Source organism: Seriola aureovittata, chromosome 9 (assembly GCF_021018895.1).
Source record: "Seriola aureovittata isolate HTS-2021-v1 ecotype China chromosome 9, ASM2101889v1, whole genome shotgun sequence".
Classification (NCBI taxonomy): Eukaryota; Metazoa; Chordata; class Actinopteri; order Carangiformes; family Carangidae; genus Seriola; species Seriola aureovittata.
In genome coordinates this window covers 21,875,624-21,894,554 of record NC_079372.1, presented here as the reverse complement: position 1 = coordinate 21,894,554, position 18,931 = coordinate 21,875,624, and the positions used below count along the sequence as shown (strand labels likewise).

General features: G+C 38.3%; 2 protein-coding genes across 6 annotated transcripts; both read right to left on the bottom strand.

Annotated features, from left to right (window-relative positions):
• Window positions 1–90: 90 nt before the first annotated feature.
• Window positions 91–17,843, bottom strand: si:ch211-261n11.8 (tumor necrosis factor receptor superfamily member 14). Of its 4 annotated transcripts, none has more exons than XM_056384345.1 (6): window positions 15,719–17,843; window positions 4,403–4,498; window positions 2,363–2,488; window positions 1,841–1,999; window positions 1,628–1,712; window positions 91–807 (listed from the first exon to the last, which is right to left on the bottom strand). In XM_056384345.1, exons 1-6 carry the CDS (start codon window positions 15,759–15,761, stop codon window positions 636–638), a joined length of 681 nt encoding a protein of 226 aa, XP_056240320.1. In that variant the 5' UTR covers window positions 15,762–17,843; the 3' UTR covers window positions 91–635. The 4 variants fall into 4 exon arrangements, with proteins under 4 accessions (XP_056240320.1, XP_056240323.1, XP_056240319.1 ...); XM_056384348.1 differs by having other exon boundaries at window positions 4,403–4,495; XM_056384344.1 differs by lacking the exon at window positions 15,719–17,843 and adding an exon at window positions 4,611–5,646.
• Window positions 5,803–18,708, bottom strand: LOC130174498 (tumor necrosis factor receptor superfamily member 14-like). Of its 2 annotated transcripts, none has more exons than XM_056384341.1 (15): window positions 18,621–18,708; window positions 18,337–18,512; window positions 18,195–18,226; window positions 18,017–18,071; window positions 15,511–15,606; window positions 11,787–11,847; window positions 11,708–11,743; window positions 9,921–10,014; window positions 9,446–9,571; window positions 8,954–9,109; window positions 7,277–7,364; window positions 6,996–7,168; window positions 6,852–6,883; window positions 6,679–6,730; window positions 5,803–6,569 (listed from the first exon to the last, which is right to left on the bottom strand). In XM_056384341.1, the coding sequence occupies exons 2-14, from the start codon at window positions 18,453–18,455 to the stop codon at window positions 6,686–6,688; spliced, it is 1,113 nt and encodes a 370-aa protein (XP_056240316.1). In that variant the 5' UTR covers window positions 18,456–18,512; window positions 18,621–18,708; the 3' UTR covers window positions 5,803–6,569; window positions 6,679–6,685. The 2 variants fall into 2 exon arrangements, with proteins under 2 accessions (XP_056240316.1, XP_056240317.1); XM_056384342.1 differs by having other exon boundaries at window positions 5,803–6,566.
• Window positions 18,709–18,931: the final 223 nt, after the last annotated feature.

The following is an 18,931-nucleotide window of genomic DNA, read 5'->3' as shown; positions in this document are numbered from 1 at the left end:
TTGGTTTGTAATAGTTGGGCGGCCCTGTAGGCACCTCAGCTTTTCTACAGGTGGGTGTGTATAGGATCTCAAGAAAAGACAAAGACAATATATGGTCAATGAATTTGTTTTACCTGTGTACAATACATTCCCATGTTGCATCAGTGACCTTTTGACCCTTTTGTTTCACATTTGAATTTGATTATGGACAAATTACAACTACAGAGGTTGAACTGTTCAAGATTAAAAGGAAAAATGCCTGTAATTCATCAGTTGTTATTTGTCCGTCTGAAATTCAAATCTAGTTATGTAGAGGCAGACATTACAAATCGATTTGCATAGCACTATTCATACATACAATGTAACACAAAGTGCTTTACAGAATAGCAAAGCTAAGATGAACATAGAACAATAAAGACAAAATAATAAAATATTACATATTAAAGCACTGGACATATATTCAGGTGAATCAAACCATAAATGAAAGTAAGATATTAAAAATCACATAAAAAAGACAAAGTAGTAAAGATAAAATTATAAAATGCAAAAAGTGAGAAGATGTTTGGAAGAGAATAAAACCAAAAATAAAAGTAGAAATGAAATAAATGAAAGTAAAGTATTAAAAGGAAACAGTCCAGAAAATAATCAGAGAAATATTATGTAGGGTGGCAAAGAAAATACCAATCTCTGGTCACAAGCCGAACAAGTGTTTCTGACAAACACAATAAAAGAGGTGTAAACAAAAAGGAATGATTTCTTGATGCAGCGCCGCAGACAACATCGTTACTCGAGCCTCCTTCTTTGACCTTCACCCGGGTTTCTGAGCAACTGTTGGACAAGAGAAGTGAAAGACTGCTTTAGTTCTTTGTTATGGAATCCCAGTGGAAACTCATTTCAATGATCTAAGTGACTAAAAACATACAAAGAAATGTTGCACTGATGTAAAAATAAATCTATGTAAATGAATCAATAAAAGAATTTACAATGGAGGAAGAAATGTAGGAAAGAAAGCTTGAGAAGATTTCACAAACTAAAGTGATTATTTTATTAAAATAAAGCTGTAATCACTGCAAGAATAAATTTGTAATATTTTGAGGAAAAATTTGTTGTACTGTCTTTTGAGATAAAGTTGTCATTTTATAAGTCACTCTTTTACAAAGATGCGTCAGGTGGACGATCTATTAACTTGTAGCATTTGAACATTAATTTCGTGGCAACAAAACAAGCTGCAAGTTTTCATTCTATCTAACATTTACAAATTATGGTGTCTTCATTTTTTATTTATTCTTCTTTAGGATATTCTTCCTTGTGAACAACTCGACTCTCACTTTCTTATGACTGGTATAAAGGTCCGTCAATGAAAAGTACTGTTTATATTATTAAACACATTCTGGCTGCCTTTCATATTGTTACCAGAGTCCACTGACGTTCAAAATATGTCCCATTATAGACTCATACATCATGTAGCTGATTTCATTTAAATATCCTAAAATCTACGATGACAAGATGCTGATTATTGAGAGTCATCAGCTGTTGTTTGACACGTAAACATCGCTACAACACTAATCATAATCATAATCCGGTCACACTATCGGAGCGTGATATACTTTATGCTTTTAGAGTCATTCTTTAACAAGCAGTGACCTACATTGTCCACGCTGTGCAGTTCACACCATCCTGTGAAAAATAGCCTGGCTGACAGTCTTCACACACTGTATCAGTTCTGCTGGTTCCTTTGAGAAAGATGCAAAACTCAGGTTCATCACACAACAACCCAACATCCAGTGAAAATCCATCATTTATCAGACCGGGAAAATCAGAGGCTTCACTGTCAGACTAGTCACACTTTCATTTTTCTTACCAGGTTCTTTTATCCTCTGACCAGGTGCACAGTGTGTGTGTTTCTCTGCCAAACTACATCCTGTATCGTTGGCCAGACTCGTGCAGAAATACCCACTTAAAACATCACAAACTGTGTCGGTTGTTACCGTACACTTCTGCTGGGCAAAGAGACCTTGAGCTAAAAAAAAAAAAATAATAAACATCATTATTGTTGTTATTTTATGTTTAAACTTAGATCAGTGTTTCTTAAACTTTTTAAGACCAAGTATCAAAGTGCTCAGTCTACAGAGAAATGCACACAGCCTGTATTCACACACTGAGCCGTCAAACGACGATGATGGTATTTTAAGAAATTTACTCTCTAACCACAAGGGGTCACTTGTGGACCACTGGTGGCCTGCGGATCACTCTTTGTGAAAGAATGATTTAGATAATTATCATTATTAAAACATACAGCAATTGATTTGCCTTCTAATTAAAGAACATACTTTTAATTAGTTAAATATCTTAATTTTACTAAACACTTTTCATCTGACGGTACCTGGGACACAGGAGGTGCAGGGGAAACACTTATTCAGGCCATTGGGTTGATTCATAAAAGTCCCATTGTTACAGAGGCTGCAACGTGTGCCTGACTGTAGTGTACAGTCTCTTTGAACAACTGCACCTGTCAAAGACAACATAACATTCATGTCAATAATATGTCAATATCACCTCAAGATCACAGGCCTGTACCATGACTTGAGTTAAGTGGGTTATCCAGCTAACTTTGGGCTGATCACTAGTTTTCCTATATCAGGAAGCTTTTGTCTTCTTGTTTGTTTGTCTTGAGTCTGATGGAGATGATGAGCGCCTGATACGGCTCAATATCGCTCAGCATTGATGGGAGTAAGTTGTATTTTTTATTTTTTTTAATAAATGAAAAGACTATGTCCATTTTCAAATCTAAAAACCTTACCTAAAAACCTACAAAGTAAGGAGTGCATGTAGGGTGCAATGTAGAGTGGTGGGCAGTACTATGACATTTTGCAAAAGAGTGAAGCTAAAACTGTTAAACTTTGTTTCACCTATATAGTAAAAATCTACATAAAAAGTAAATGTGATTCCTGTTATGCTGTGTATTTGGTGGAGCTGAAAAAAACTGAACTGTGACCCCAACTACACAGGGATTTTTGTAAGACATCAGAAGCCAAAAAGATTGTAAACCACTGGTTTCCACTTCAATGTGCTGTATTTTAAAAGCTTGTTATATAATGAACTGTGAGAAATCTTCATCTTAAAAGCAACTACAAACTAAAACTGCTTAAGTACAGTACTTGAGTAAATGTATTTAGTTACTTTCCCCACTGGTCTTTACAGACCACTGTGTATGCTGTCTAGTAGTGGCTACAAAAACATTTTTGTGTAACATTGTAAAAACCCAAGTTCAGAATTGACCAAGGAAAGCAGAAAGAAAATGGGCAAAAGACTGTTTAGTTTACAAAATTGGACAGCTTCTATTAAAGGAATGAGTAATAAGCAAAGCCGGGGTAGCTGGCTGGGTGTGATCAACTTAACAAGGTACAATGCTGTACATTCAATGTGCCACTTTGTACCATGTCTGCATCCTCGCCTGAAATTACTTATGCGATCACTTTCACACTCATTTACCAACATGTGCAGAATGGAGCATTACGGTACACCCACATATGAACGTGTGATGAGAAGATGGAAGATGTGCAACTCAAAGCAGGTGTAGCTTGCAGAAAAGGAACCCATAGGTAAGAGACTGAAACTAAAATGTGTTATTTTTTTTGTGGTTGTGCAGTCTGCACTTGCAATCACAGGTTCATATTTCATCGTTTCCTGTTAATGTGCTTTCAATTTTAGCTGTTACTGGCCTGTGAACTGCTTCAATGGGTTATAAGATAATATAGCTTTAGGTCTCTCTTGTCCTATTGATGAGTGTTAGTTGATTGTTAAATGAAAAGAAAGTCCTGACAGAGACAGGCTTGTTGTCGTCTGTGCTACAATTACTGCAGCATGACCAGTCTGACCTGTAATGATTTCCATACAGTCCCTACATCACTTGCACGTGTGTTTAATTACTGAATAACGACAGCAAAACTCGAGTCCCATAATTTCCGACGGCACCTGAAGCAGCCTACAACTTATTAACCAGTTTCCAGAAGTTTCATTTATTTTCCCATCAGCTGTGACAGGAAACAACAAATGTTTATAACAAACAGGAAACAGACAACAGGCTACAATAACTTAGTCTGCAATCATGTCTCAGACATTTAAGTTTTATCTTCCACGAAGCATTTAATGACGTTACAGTCATCTTAATAAAGAACAAGATGGAAACATAAGATGTTATTGGGAACATGGTTGTTTTCAGTCGCTCATGTTTTACTGCCTCATAACGTCTTTCCTCCAGAGGTTTGAGGGGGATTGTTGTTGAGATGATAAAACGTAGATGAGATGACATTAGTCAACATTAGTGTGGGTCGGACATTTCCCCTAGAACTGGGCCGTGACTTCAGGCTCACAGTCAAAATGGAGACTTTAGTTTCGTTTTGACTTGTTTACAGTTTCCTACCTTGGTGACACATCGGACAGCACTGTCCGTCTCGTGTCGTGTACTCCTCTGCTCGGCAGCATAATCCTGGTACCGTGAAGACAGCCACATAACCTGCTGGAAACACAGTGTTTGAGTCTGCTCAACACTTCATATAGCACAAACAGCTAAGCTAACGTTAGCTTCATCTTATGACGTAATAAAGAATGAGCCTCTCCGTGACATTTACCAAAGAGGAGCGACGTCGACAACTTAATGCCACGACAACACATTGCTTCATACAGTCTGGAGACAATTAGTTCACAGATCTTTACACAAACTGCTCAGAACAGGATTCACTAATGTTTCTACAGGAAAAGAAAAATGCCTGTTTTTTTTCTTTTTTTTTTTTTTACAAACTTTATTCCATTCATTTCTTTTTAAGGAACAAACACCTGTAAGTACGTAACATGTTCAAGGTGCACATGATAAACATTTAGCAAAGGTATATACAGAGGATACACATAATACACATAATAAAAACACAGATCTAAATAAAGGGCATAAAGATTTAAAAGATTTAAAATAGCAGAAGCTGTTCATGGTTTTTCTTTTAGAGCGTGTTAAATTGATTTGAATTAATACATTAATTGAACTCTAAAAACAAAGCGTGGTTTTAAACTGTAAATTTACGTTAATGCATATAGAATTTGACCTTTATAATAAGATTCATCATGTACACGTGTTAGTCAGTGTATTATTTTCCAGGAAACAGAACAATACATTCTTCTACAGTAAAATAAAACTTTCATCAATATTTTCATTAATGAAAGTTCAGAGGTTTTGCCAGAAATTCTCTATAATTGGGCAATAAAACAAATTAAATGCACAACAATTTCTGGATGTCCATAACAGAAGCTAGAATTCACATTAGGGTCACTCATGATCAGGCTTTCTTCCACACCATATCATTTTACAAATTGATCCCAATATGAAATCACATATGGTAATGTAGTAATTTATAATGATTTAAAGTCGGACTAAACCATATCGCAACAAACCTCCGTCCCATCACACCTGCTGAGGACATCACACACGCACGCACGCACGCACGCACGCACACACAAACACACACACACAGGTGGTGTGAAAATTCGTACATTAATTTGAGACGGTATCTAAACTATCATGTGGAGATTTGCTCTCAAAGTGTCTCTTTTCTAGTTTCTATACCTTTAAACTAAAACATGTCACTGCCTGAAGCAGCATCAACCAGCAGCTCTTTGACCCACGGCATATGTGGGCTTTTATTAGCCTGCAAACTTCTTCTAAATCAAAGAGACTTTACTTTTGCTGGTTCCATGTATTTACAGGCAACTGACAGACTTTACTGTCTTATCAAGAGACTGTATTACTTATTACTGTCTTAGTAAAAATATGAATGCAAAAGTAGGCCATGTTTATTCATATAAACCTGTACAAAGTTAAAAAATATATATACATATTGGATACAGAAACCTGTATATACAGTATGTACACTGTGTGAGAAACAGAGGACATGAAGATACAAACGAAGTGTCTGTTGTAGCAACGAGCCGCTCAGCCATTGAAAAGCAGATGATCAACTTTCTCTTTTAAGAGCCCTGAGAAGAGCAATGTGTTCTTACTTAAGCCTGTGATGTGCCATCATCAACACAAACATCAGTTACTACATTGGACATATCCACCTGCTTTGTATCCATGTTCATGAGACATTTGAATTTGGTCCCCAGTCCATTATTACACAAGACCCTCTTCATAAGGATCCATAAGGATGTGTCCTGAGTCAAAAGGCCGCTCTCCTCCACGCAGTTGATCTCTTTTGAGCTCCAGTGTAAGTAAATAAACTGTTTATTCATCATCATTCCCAAATGAAAACGTCTACTGTGAAGAAAATTTAGAATTAGGCTGAAAAAAGCCATTTGTCCCATGATGCTGCAGTAAAGGACACGTTCAATATCCCAGGCTTACTTTTGTCTGTGTGAGATCATGATCCAGACTGTAGACCAGCAGCTCTGTAGAGGCTGGGCTCAGTTTCTTTGAGGTTTTATTTCTGTATCCTGCAAAGACAATGTGCCAGCACCCGACTGGATTATAACTGGGTTCTACAGCACATTTACTCTGCAGTGAACACACTGCACATCTGATTATCTCCAGGTTGTTTCTTCTGCTGAGGAGAGAAATACATTCACTTAAAGCAGAAACCTCTTGGACAGTGGTTCAGACTTCACAGAGTGAAGTCAGGAGGGACTGTAAAGAAGAAAACACTCCTGTCTTACCTTCTGTTCATAATGGTCCCATTGTTTCTGCTTCTTCTCCATGATCCTTTCTCTTTGGTGAAATATTAATAAACAGATGAAATAATTGAATTACTGAGATAAACCAAGTATTGTCATTTACCACAGTGCATATCTACATACACACAGTTTCACTAAGAGAGTAACAAACATACCTCTGTGGGAGTGCGTCCATTTCTGTTTAGAGCTATAATAAAAACAATGAAAAACGTCTTAATCAACAACGTCATGACTTGGCAGAAAGTATCATCATCCATTAAACCATGATAACATTTTCTTTGACTGCACACAGATCTTACCTGCTAGATGTTTTCTTATCTTCCAGACAACAAGAACTACAACGAGGCCAATCACTAAAAGAAGCACTACAGCGCAGATCACAATTACTGTCACATTTAAACTCTTTTCTTCACATTCAGCATCACTTGCAGCAGTTCCTGGTTTTATCAGCTGAAGGTTTTCTGATTCACATCTGGAACGATAGAAAGACGTTTTTACTTCATAAATGTATAGAAACTTCAAAGTCACTGCAGTTGTGAGAAACCAGATGTGTCTATGTCTGATGTGAAGGTTCACTTACCGTGTGTGTGGTTGACAAGATGTAAATGTCCCATCTGAAAATGTTGCATCTCTGCAGTCAGAGCACACAGTGTCTTTTGAGGCTGTTCCTGTACAAGAACAAATGATGCACATGTTGAAAGTAGTTACTAGTGTACACATCATATGATGACAGGGTCAGTGTGATATGACATCACTACATTTCATCAGACTGTCTGATTTCCACTCAGCTGATTTTTATTATATTTGAGATTTTTGAATCCAACACTTGAAAATCAAAACATTCAATAATAGTTTTCTTTGTTTCAGTTCCAAAAATGACAATTCATCCTTTAATATTTGAGGTTTGATGAAATGTTGTAGTGCAGCTCTTTTCTCATAAGAGCAGAACAAGATGGATTTTAATTCACTATAAAGGAGAAATCACATCAGCTTCATAAACAAAGCAGCTACTGTTTGACACGACACTGAAACTATCCAAATGTTATTAGCTTCAGTGCTTCATGCAAATATTTAAGCATCAGATATTTATGCTAATATGTTCATGCCAGTGAACAACTACATCATCAGTAAGTTACATAAACTGCAACTTTTGTCCTCCGGACAGAGGAGCTGTTGTGGTCTGCTGCTGTAAGGACTGAGTCTGGACTCTTTGTGTTTGCAGTTGTGTTTATTTCCATTTTATTTTGAAATATGTGATTTCCTGTCCCACCCTAATGTGTTTCACCTGTGTCTCTGCCTCCCTTGTGTATTTAAATCTCCTGAAGTATTAATCTGTTCTGTGCCCAGCTTTTCCCTCGTGCTGCAAACATTTGGATTTCCTGTTTGTTGCCATTCCTGGGTATCTTCCTGTTTGTTTCCCTGAGTTTGGATCACCGGTCTTCAGCTCCGGTCTGTTGTGTGCGATTCTCCTGACATGTTGCTAAAACATGTCCGTCTGCTTCTGTTTTGGCACCATGTCCTATCTGATCAGTGGTTTGGGCGGCAGCAGGCAGATATCAGTGAGCAGGGGACACCAACAGCTGCCAGACCATCAGCATCAAGAAGCAAGAGTCTGGTGTAGCTGTGTCTTGGCAGATTGGTAGATTGTGGCTCAGAGAATAAAATCCAATGTTTCAAAGCTGCTACCAGCATTTTCAATGGCCTCAAACAAACAGAGAAGGTCAGGCATGTCTTTTTTGAAAACGACAAAACAGTCACCACCCTCAGGATTTGGTTTCTCCAAGTGTTTTCTGTTATAAATTGGCCATATTTTTACTTACTAGTTTTTTGTTCGGCCTCTCCAACTATATTTTCAGTTTTTAATCTTTTTACCACTACTTTGAACATTATCACTGGCACTGTGTTGGTCTGCCCAGAGGGTCCAATGGTTCCACACAAAATCCAGCTGGAGCATTTGTCTGAATTTGAGCGTCTGTTCAGCTCATTTCAGCGCTGACTAACCATCGGCACTATGGGTGAGATTTACCAAGCCACAGCAGTAAGCTACAGCCTGAGGTTGGCCTGGCTGTGTGGAATAAGAAACCAAGTCTCCAGAGAGAAGCCTGAGAGAGGAGATGTGAAACTACATTGATTTTTTGGTTCTTAAAAGCAAAAATATATCTTCTTATTGATATCAACACTTCAGGTAAAACTGTAAAACATTGGACCTTAAAACTAATCTACAGTATGATTTTAAAGTCAGAACAAGAAAACCAACCTTTTTGACTGATGTATTGTCCTGGTTGACATCTTGTGTGTTTCTCTGCTGCCACACAGCTGTTCTTTGTCAAGTCAGTACAGTAGAATCCTTCCTGTGCTTCACAAACTGCATCTGATGTTGTTGTACATGAACTCTTTATCCTCAGACCAGAACCTGTCAACACATACAGAGGTTATGGAGATACAAAACTTCTATTCTGTTTCACTACTAGGGAACGAGTTTCCCCCAATCTATGAATTCATTTTATTGCAGCAGGAAAAGGGAGAGATGGAGGGTAGTATTCTGCAAGGAGAGATCAATTAAATCATTACTGCAAGTCCTACTGATAAAATGATTCAAACTCAATGAGTCTGCATCTTCACAGTGACACTGTCAAACCAATCTTAGACAGTTGTCTCAGGTCTTGCAGTAATATTACTACCTACTGATTTTGATCAGGTTCAGACACAAGTTTCTATTAACAAAGAGAAGATATTAACAGAAATCTACCTGGATCACAGTTTGTAGAGCGATAACATTGTTTAAGTCCAGTGGGATGATTCATGAAGGTTCCTTCTATGCAGGGCTGACAGGAAGTAGTCCTGGACTCTGTGCAATCTTTTACAACTCGACCTCCTGTTAAAAAGAAAACCAACAATTTAATTTCATGCAGTATTTTTCTATAGAATGAAAATGTGTTAATCTTGAAGGTAAAGTTAATCAAAGTGACACTGATGTCTACGACAGTTTCATTCTTATTACAAACATCAGATGAATCCAAATTTAAAAACTAAATCCAGCCCAGTTCTTCACTGATACGTTTCACTTTCACATGAACAACACCAACCCCAGGAGACAGACTGACTCCACTGTTCTACACACAAGTGGTTGATTCTGGTGAGTGTGGTTGACACCTGGCAGCACAACAAAGTCTCTAAATGTAACTAACAGTGAAATGTCCCTTAATCATTCAGTTGGATCTTACCAGGTGGACACTTAGGACAGCATTCATTTCCTATCTGATACTCTGCTGGATGACATGTCAGGGTATTTCCTCTGAAGACTCTGATCGTAAGAATCTGTGAAGATAAGAAAGTTTTTGTATTAGTGAAGCCTGGTTGTTCAGACCTGGCAATAACATGCACCTCCACGTGTCTCGAGTGACACTTGTGATCGGATCTCACTTCTCTTCTTTACATGCAAATAAAAACACTACTGTATAACACAAACAACAAAGTTGTAATTATAGATGATCACGTCTTCAATTGTTTTAAATATAAACAGTTTCAAAGCTGCTGACCTGTGTTCAAAGTTAAATGCTTCACAATACACTGTAAAACAGCTACAGGAAGTTCATAAATATCTGATCTTTGTTCTTAATGATTTACATTTACTAATTTAGCAGATGCTTTCATCCAAAGCGACTCACAAGTGAGAGACATCACTAAAGCGTCAGTGCAGTAGGAGACCTTGGTGTAAGCAAGTACCAAGTGCTACATCTATTTAATAAGTGCAAGGAGATCAAGTAAAGAAGTGATGAGTCTTCAAGAGATTCTTGAAGATAAATAATCATTATCATGAACTATTTTAAACGCCAACATACTGAGGATTTGTTCATGTGTATTTATCACTTGTTAGATGTTTGTTACTCACTGTTAAATTGAGGAGAGCTCTCATAAGGATACCCTCTATTTCTATTTATGAAGAGCAAAGAAGAAAGGAGCATGGACTCATGTTCAAAAGGCCTGTTCTAGGGAAGGCAAGTAAATGGAAATTAAAGTCCATCAGTTAAACTGGCATTTCTTATCATTTAACCTCCACATGTGATTTACAATATGCAGCTAATGACAGTTGTTGAGTCACATTTGTGTCAGAGGGGAGTATGTGCATAAACTGGGACACAATGCAGAGTTTAAATTCATTTACAGAAACCTGCTGGAGAGTCTGCATCTGTTTAGGTGGAGGCAGACCAGTGATTCACATTTAGATATTTTTATATTACTTTCTTCTTTGACTTAAAACTGCTGATAAATGTGATTTAAAGTGCAGATTACTTGAATTCTGCTGGAATGCTGACCTGCACACACTGAGGAAAACGACTCTCCATAGAGAGTAGTTTGAGAATACAAAGCTGTAATACACTCTTCTGCTCACAAACATCACATGACTCTAAAACAGGAGGTGAAACTTCAAAACAGCTGTTTTTGGCTTCTTATGTCCAATTCCCCTCCCACTCGCCACAGCTGTTCAACTCTTATGTTTTGTCTTCATTACAGTCACAGTGAGAGAGTGACAGTAAAGTTAGACAGAGAGAGAGAGAGGGGTGACAGCAGCAAAGGGCCACGGGTCAGATTCAAACCCGGGGTGCTGCAGTAAGGACTAGTGTGCAACATCACGCTCTACCATGTCAGCAACCTAAGCTCCGCCCCCAGCTTTTTCTCTGGACCCTGAAATGATCATATGAGTGACAGAGAGAGAAAAGAATCAGAAAAGATCAATAATGTTGGACAGGAGCAGCAGTGTGATGTATATTTTACTTCCCAACAAGCTCCCTGTAATCACAATCGCTTTATTCACCAAATGTACACAGGAATTTGACTTGGTGATTAAATTGCAAGAAGCCAGGAACAAGAAAAAACACACAACATAAAAATGTAAGTTAAGAATAAGGCTGTAAGTTACAAGAAATAAGAAATAAAAATAGAGGGATGACAGCAGCACAGTTTAGTGCAGATCAATAAAAACAAATGTTCCTGCAATAAACAACTTTACCAACAAAGATGCAGCTGTGTAATGATTTCTTCTAGAAGTCATCTCAAACAGCAGGTCGGCAGGTTTCAGGGTATGAAGACACCATCTCACTGTGATCTGGGATGAGGTGAGTTTTAATGTCCAAAAGAAGAGAAGAACATCTGGAAACAAAAAGTAAATCATGTAAAAACTGCACTGACCATCAGGTAACCTGGTTACTGTGGATTAGAGTAACCTGGTTAACAGCTGTACATTTCTGCTGGTTACTGGAGCTGTTTCTGTCCAGTTTTAAACAGTCAGATGCAGAAGTGATTTAAAGAAGTTTGAGCCTTTGTTTTACTTTCCTTTATTGAAATAAGAGGATCTGGTGCTGGACTCTGCTCAGGTTTTAAAGTTCATTGCTCTGCTCAAAGTCTGTTTCCAGATCAGCTCAGACTAGTTATCTTATGTAAAAACAAGTTTTACAAGATTGTATGAACCTGATAAGTGGAACATGAAGCATCGTCTTATAAAAGTTCAACTACAAGTGAAACTGAAAGTTTACAGAATTGAAAAACAGCTTCGACCTGTTTTACAGTTGCTCTCTTACTTTGAAAACATTTTTTTTTTTTTTTTTTTTTAAAGTATATTTTTTTGGGCTTTTGTGCCTTTATTGGACAGGATAGTGGAGAGAGACATGAAATGGGGAGGCAGAGAGAGGGGGAATGACATGCAGCAAAGGCCGTCCGATGCGGGACTCGAACCGGGGCCAACTGCAGCAAGGACTGTAGCCTCTACACATGGGGCGCCTGCTTAGACCACTACGCCACACTACGTCCCGAAAACATTATTAACAAAACCAGTTTACACCAAGCTACAACTGAAGGCACTTTATAGTCCTACAACAGGGCGAGGCCTCTGTTTCCTGATCGCTAAGATTTCCTGTTTATTTCAACTGAACCATTCTTTGTTAATATTTATATATTATATAAAGCTTCTGAGCAGTTAGACTGCTCCAGTCTCAGTTTTCTAAATACTGTTGTATAATATATTATAGAACAGTATTTAGAAAACTAGTTCTATAATATATTATAGAACAGTATTTAGAAAACTAGTTCTATAATATATTATAGAGAAAAGCTCCGCTGCAGCGACTGAGGAAGACCTGAACAACAGACGTCACATACAGACCAAATGTGACCGATGAAGAAACAATATTCAGCTGCGCAGTTTCATGAACCAACACATTAACCCTCCGGTCGTGTTCACCTCCCGCCCCTTACTTTAGTGTTCCCGGTCAAAATTGACCGGTCTGTTTTAACTGCTCTTAAATTAGCACAAAAACCATTTTTCACCACCAAATTTTTATTCAACATTCTTTAGCTGTGAACAATGGCTCAAAGTAGTGTTTAACATGAATTTATAGAATTAGACATAAAATAACTGCAGTGAAAATACAAATAGGCACTGAAAATGTATTACAAAATGTACATGTAATGTAAAAAATAAATGGAAAACCAAAGATCCCTCTGCATCCCACAGACTTTTTGTAGCCTCATTGTTTGAGTGATATACTCCTGCTAAAATCAACAGACCTATGTAGGATTGGAGGTCTATCAGGTCGAAATTTCTCTCCAGGTTGGAAGCTGGACTTGATGTCATCCACACGAGATGTAGCATACCGTGTTGGCCCTGACGTCATCTTTAGATTAGATTAGATTAGATTAACTTTATCTATCCCACAATTGGGAAATTCATTTACCACAGCAGAAAATAAACATCTATAGAATAAACATCGGAAATATGGAAATATACAACAAAAATATACCAAATATACAGTAATAATACAATATACACAATACACACGATATGTACATGAAAAAGTGCAAGTTTGCACATAGTCAGGAAGTTGTGGAGTCTGACAGCTGCTGGAATGAAGGACGTTGTGATCTGAGCGTCCCAGCGTGATGTTGATGTTTTCCACTCTCGCTCTACTTCCTCTGTCCTGGGTGGATGAAGACCAGAGCAAGTGTCCACTCTTGGACTGGAATGTCTCCTCAGGTGCCTCTCCCTCTCCATCTGTTGACTGGTCAGTCTCCTCAAAGTCTGGATCAAAATCTGTGTTGCCTTCCACTTCCGAGACATCCTCCTCTGTCTCTGGTTCAGTTTCAGTCCTCAGTCCATCATGTCCAAAAACCTGGACCAGAACCTCTTCGACAGAGAACCGCTTGGTCAGTTGCCTACTCATTGTGCTCAGAGTAAAAGGAGTGCAAGGCAAACATCAAGCTATATATATGGGGTCTGTGTGAAGATGATACATTGATTAGTCTGGAAGGTGCGGTTCACGTGGGGGATAGGCACAAAAGCGCGGGAAATAGATGGGTTCACATAACAGACACCTGTCTAGTCTGTGTGAAGATATGATACGTTGTTTCATCAGGAAGTTGGTTCACGTGGGACGATCGGCACATAAGCGCGGGAAAGAGATGTGTACCCGCAAAAGACATTGTTCAGTCTGAAATGTGTGAGTGAGTGAGTGAGTGAGTGAGTGAGTGAGTGAGTGAGTGAGTAAGTGAGTGAGTGAGTTGGGGTGGTCTGTATGAGGATGTTTTCTGTCTGATGGATGAATATAGTCTGGATACCCATTCATTTCCTATGGCGGTCACTTTTGACCGGGAACACCACAGGTGTAACAAGGTTGATTAAAACACTCAAAATTCAATGAAAGAGGTGATCATCACTTTTATATGTTAAAGTGCATAGTGTGGAGGATATCATAAGGCCTTGAGGCAATCAGATGTAAAACACAATATTTATGAGTGTTTTAAGTTGTAAATCGGTCAGATTTGACCCGAACACGACAGGAAGGTTAATCACTTCCTCCCCTTCCTGCCACCGCATTTCCTCTGGTGCTACACAACAGTGACCCGTCCCCAGGCAGCAGCACGAACCAACCCGCTGTCATTCACAGTATGTGACTGACATTAGTGCTGCCCCATACGAAGGGAAGATGATGGTGTTTGGGCACTAGAAACTTTTTGTTGGATCTTCCAACAAGCAGGTTGGCAGTCTGCAGTGTGTCCTCAAAATGTCATATTTACCTGCAGTCAGTCAGTCGGTGCTTCAGGAGGTTGTTTCAGAGTCATTATGTTCTGTGGAATAATGCGTTTTACTTTTGAATACTTCAGTATTTTTTAAAAGCAAGTACAACTCAAGTAAAAATCTTACAAATCATCACATTTTAAGTTGGTAGGTTTGTTCTAGACATCAGGTAAACCAGTTAATACAACTTATCTTGGACACTCATTGTACTAGATGCTTCAGTGTCGGAGCCCACGCTGCAGGACGAGCAGCACAGGCAGGAGCTGCAGCAGCAAACACACTGGGTGGATAAAATAACAGCATAACCAATGATCCGAGAGGAAAACGTGTATAATCATGCTGCCTGGACATTCCCACAACCAGATATGCAGCAATTCATTCTATAAGCAGGAAACAGACAACAGGCTACAATAACTTAGTCTGCAATCATGTCTCAGACATTTAAGTTTTATCTTTCACGAAGCATTTAATGACGTTACAGTCATCTTAATAAAGAACAAGATGGAAACATAAGATGTTATTGGGAACATGGTTGTTTTCAGTCGCTCATGTTTTACTGCCTCATAACGTCTTTCCTCCAGAGGTTTGAGGGGGATTGTTGTTGAGATGATAAAACGTAGATGAGATGACATTAGTCAACATTAGTGTGGGTCGGACATTTCCCCTAGAACTGGGCCGTGACTTCAGGCTCACAGTCAAAATGGAGACTTTAGTTTCGTTTTGACTTGTTTACAGTTTCCTACCTTGGTGACACATCGGACAGCACTGTCCGTCTCGTGTCGTGTACTCCTCTGCTCGGCAGCACAATCCTGGTACCGTGAAGACAGCCACATAACCTGCTGGAAACACAGTGTTTGAGTCTGGTCAACACTTCATATAGCACAAACAGCTAAGCTAACGTTAGCTTCATCTTATGACGTAATAAAGAATGAGCCTCTCCGTGACATTTACCAAAGACGAGCAACGTCGACAACTTAATGCCACGACAACACATTGCTTCATACAGTCTGGAGACTATTAGTTCACAGATCTTTACACAAACTGCTCAGAACAGGATTCACTAATGTTTCTACAGGAAAAGAAAAATGCCTTTTTTTTTTCTTTTTTTTTTTTTTTACAAACTTTATTCCATTCATTTCTTTTTAAGGAACAAACACCTGTAAGTACGTAACATGTTCAAGGTGCACATGATAAACATTTAGCAAAGGTATATACAGAGGCTACACATAATACACATAATAAAAACACGGATCAAAATAAAGGGCATAAAGATTTAAAAGATTTAAAATAGCAGAAGCTGTTCATGGTTTTTCTTTTAGAGCGTGTTAAATTGATTTGAATTAATACATTAATTGAACTCTAAAAACAAAGCATGGTTTTAAACTGTAAATTTAAATTAATGCTTATAGAATTTGACCTTTATAATAAGATTCATCATGTACACGTGTTAGTCAGTGCATTATTTTCCAGGAAACAAAACAATAAATTTTTCTACAGTAAAATAAAACTTTCATCAATATTTTCATTCATGAAAGTTCAGAGGTTTTGCCAGAAATTCTCTGTAATTGGGCAATAAAACAAATTAAATGCACAACAATTTCTGGATGTCCATAACAGAAGCTAGAATTCACGTTAGGGTCACTCATGATCAGGCTTTCTTCCACACCATATCATTTTACAAATTGATCCCAATATGAAATCACATATAATAATGTAGTAATTTATAATGATTTAAAGTCAGACTAAACCATATCGCAACAAACCTCCGTCCCATCACACCTGCTGAGGACATCACACACACACGCACGCACACGCGCACAAACACACACACACACACACGGTGTGAAGATTCTTACATTAATTTGGGACGGTATCTAAACTATCATGTGGAGATTTGCTCTCAAAGTGTCTCTTTTCTAGTTTCTATACCTTTAAACTAAAACATGTCACTGCCTGAAGCAGCATCAACCAGCAGCTCTTTGACCCACGGCATATGTGGGCTTTTATTAGCCTGCAAACTTCTTCTAAATCAAAGAGACTTTACTTTTGCTGGTTCCATGTATTTAAAGGCAACTGACAGACTTTACTGTCTTATTAAGAGACTGTATTACTTATTACTGTCTTAGTAAAAATATGAATGCAAAAGTAGGCCACGTTTATTCAGATAAACCTGTACAGAGTTTAAAATATATATATACATATTGGATACAGAAACCTGTATATACAGTATGTACACTGTGTGAGAAACAGAGGACATGAAGATACAAACCAAGTGTGTGTTGTAGCAACGAGCCGCTCAGCCGTTGAAAAGCAGATGATCAACTTTCTCTTTTAAGAGCCCTGAGAAGAGCAATGTGTTCTGCGTCGTACTTAAGCCCGTGATGTGCCATCATCAACACAAACATCAGTGACTACATTGGACATATCCACCTGCTTTGTATTCATGTTCATGAGACATTTGAATTTGGTCCCCAGTCCATTATTACACAAGACCCTCTTCATAAGGATCCATAAGGATGTGTCCTGAGTCAAAAGGCCGCTCTCCTCCACGCAGTTGATCTCTTTTGAGCTCCAGTGTAAGTAAATAAACTGTTTATTCATCATCATTCCCAAATGAAAACATCTACTGTGAAGAAAATTTAGAATTAGGCTGAAAAAAGCCATTTGTCCCATGATGCTGCAGTAAAGGACACACTGTCCTCTGTTCCAGCTGTTTGTCCTTATTGATGACAGATAAAGTCCAGTTCCTGATGCATCTGTGAGCTCTGTCCACCAGAGAACATCAGTAAAGTCTGTATCCATAAAGTGTTCAGAGTGTGTGTGTCTGTCCTGCGCTCACTGGCCAATCACATTATGTAATCAACTGTCACTGACACAATGTGTGGCATAATATTATAGTATTATAGTTATAATAATATAAGTTTAATATCCCAGGCTGACTTTGGTCTGTGTGAGATCATGATCCAGACTGTAGACCAGCAGCTCTGTAGAGGCTGGGCTCAGTTTCTTTGAGGTTTTATTTCTGTATCCTGCAAAGACAATGTGCCAGCACCCGACTGGATTATAACTGGGTTCTAGAGCACATTTACTCTGCAGTGAACACACTGCACATCTGATTATTTCGAGGTCGTTTTCTTATACTGAGGAGAGAAATACATTCACTTAAAGCAGAAACCTCTTGGACAGTGGTTCAGACTTCACAGAGTGAAGTCAGGAGGGACTGTAAGGAAGAAAACACTCCTGTCTTACCTTCTTGTCATGTCAGGCTTATCATCTCTGCTGTTTCTCCTCGAGGTGTGTTTTCCTTTTCAGTGAAATATTAATGAACAGATGAAATAATTGAATTACTGAGATAAACCAAGTATTGTCATTTACCACAGTGAATATCTACATACACACAGTCTCACAAAGAGAGTAACAAACATACCTCTGTGGAAATGCGTCCATTTCTTTTTCGAGCTATAATAAAAAATGAAAAACATCTTAATCAACAACATCATGACTTGGCAGAAAGTATCATCATCCATTAAACCATGATAACATTTTCTTTGACTGCACACAGATCTTACCTGCTACATGTTTTCTTCTGTTCCAGACAAAGAGAACTACAACGAGTCCAATCAATAAAATAAGCACTACAGCGCAGATCACAATTACTGTCACTTTTAAACTGTTTCTTTCTCCACATTCAGCATCACTTGCAGCAGTTCCTGCTTTTATCAGCTGAAGGTTTTCTGATTCACATCTGGAACGATAGAAAGACGTTTTTACTTTATAAATGTATAGAAACTTCAAATTCACTGCAGTTGTGAGAAACCAGATGTGTCCATGTCTGATGTGAAGGTTCACTTACTGTGTGTGTGGTTGACAAGATGTAAATGTCCCATCTGAAAATGTTGCATCTCTGCAGTCAGAGCACACAGTGTCTTTGGAGGCTGTTCCTGTACAAGAACAAATGATGCACATGTTGAAAGTAGTTACTAGTGTACACATCATATGATGACAGGGTCAGTGTGATATGACATCATGACATTTCATCAGACTGTCTGATTTCCACTCAGCTGATTTTTATTATATTTGAGATTTTTGAATCCAACACTTGAAAATCAAAACATTCAATAATAGTTTTCTTTGTTTCAGTTCCCAAAATGACAGTTCATCCTT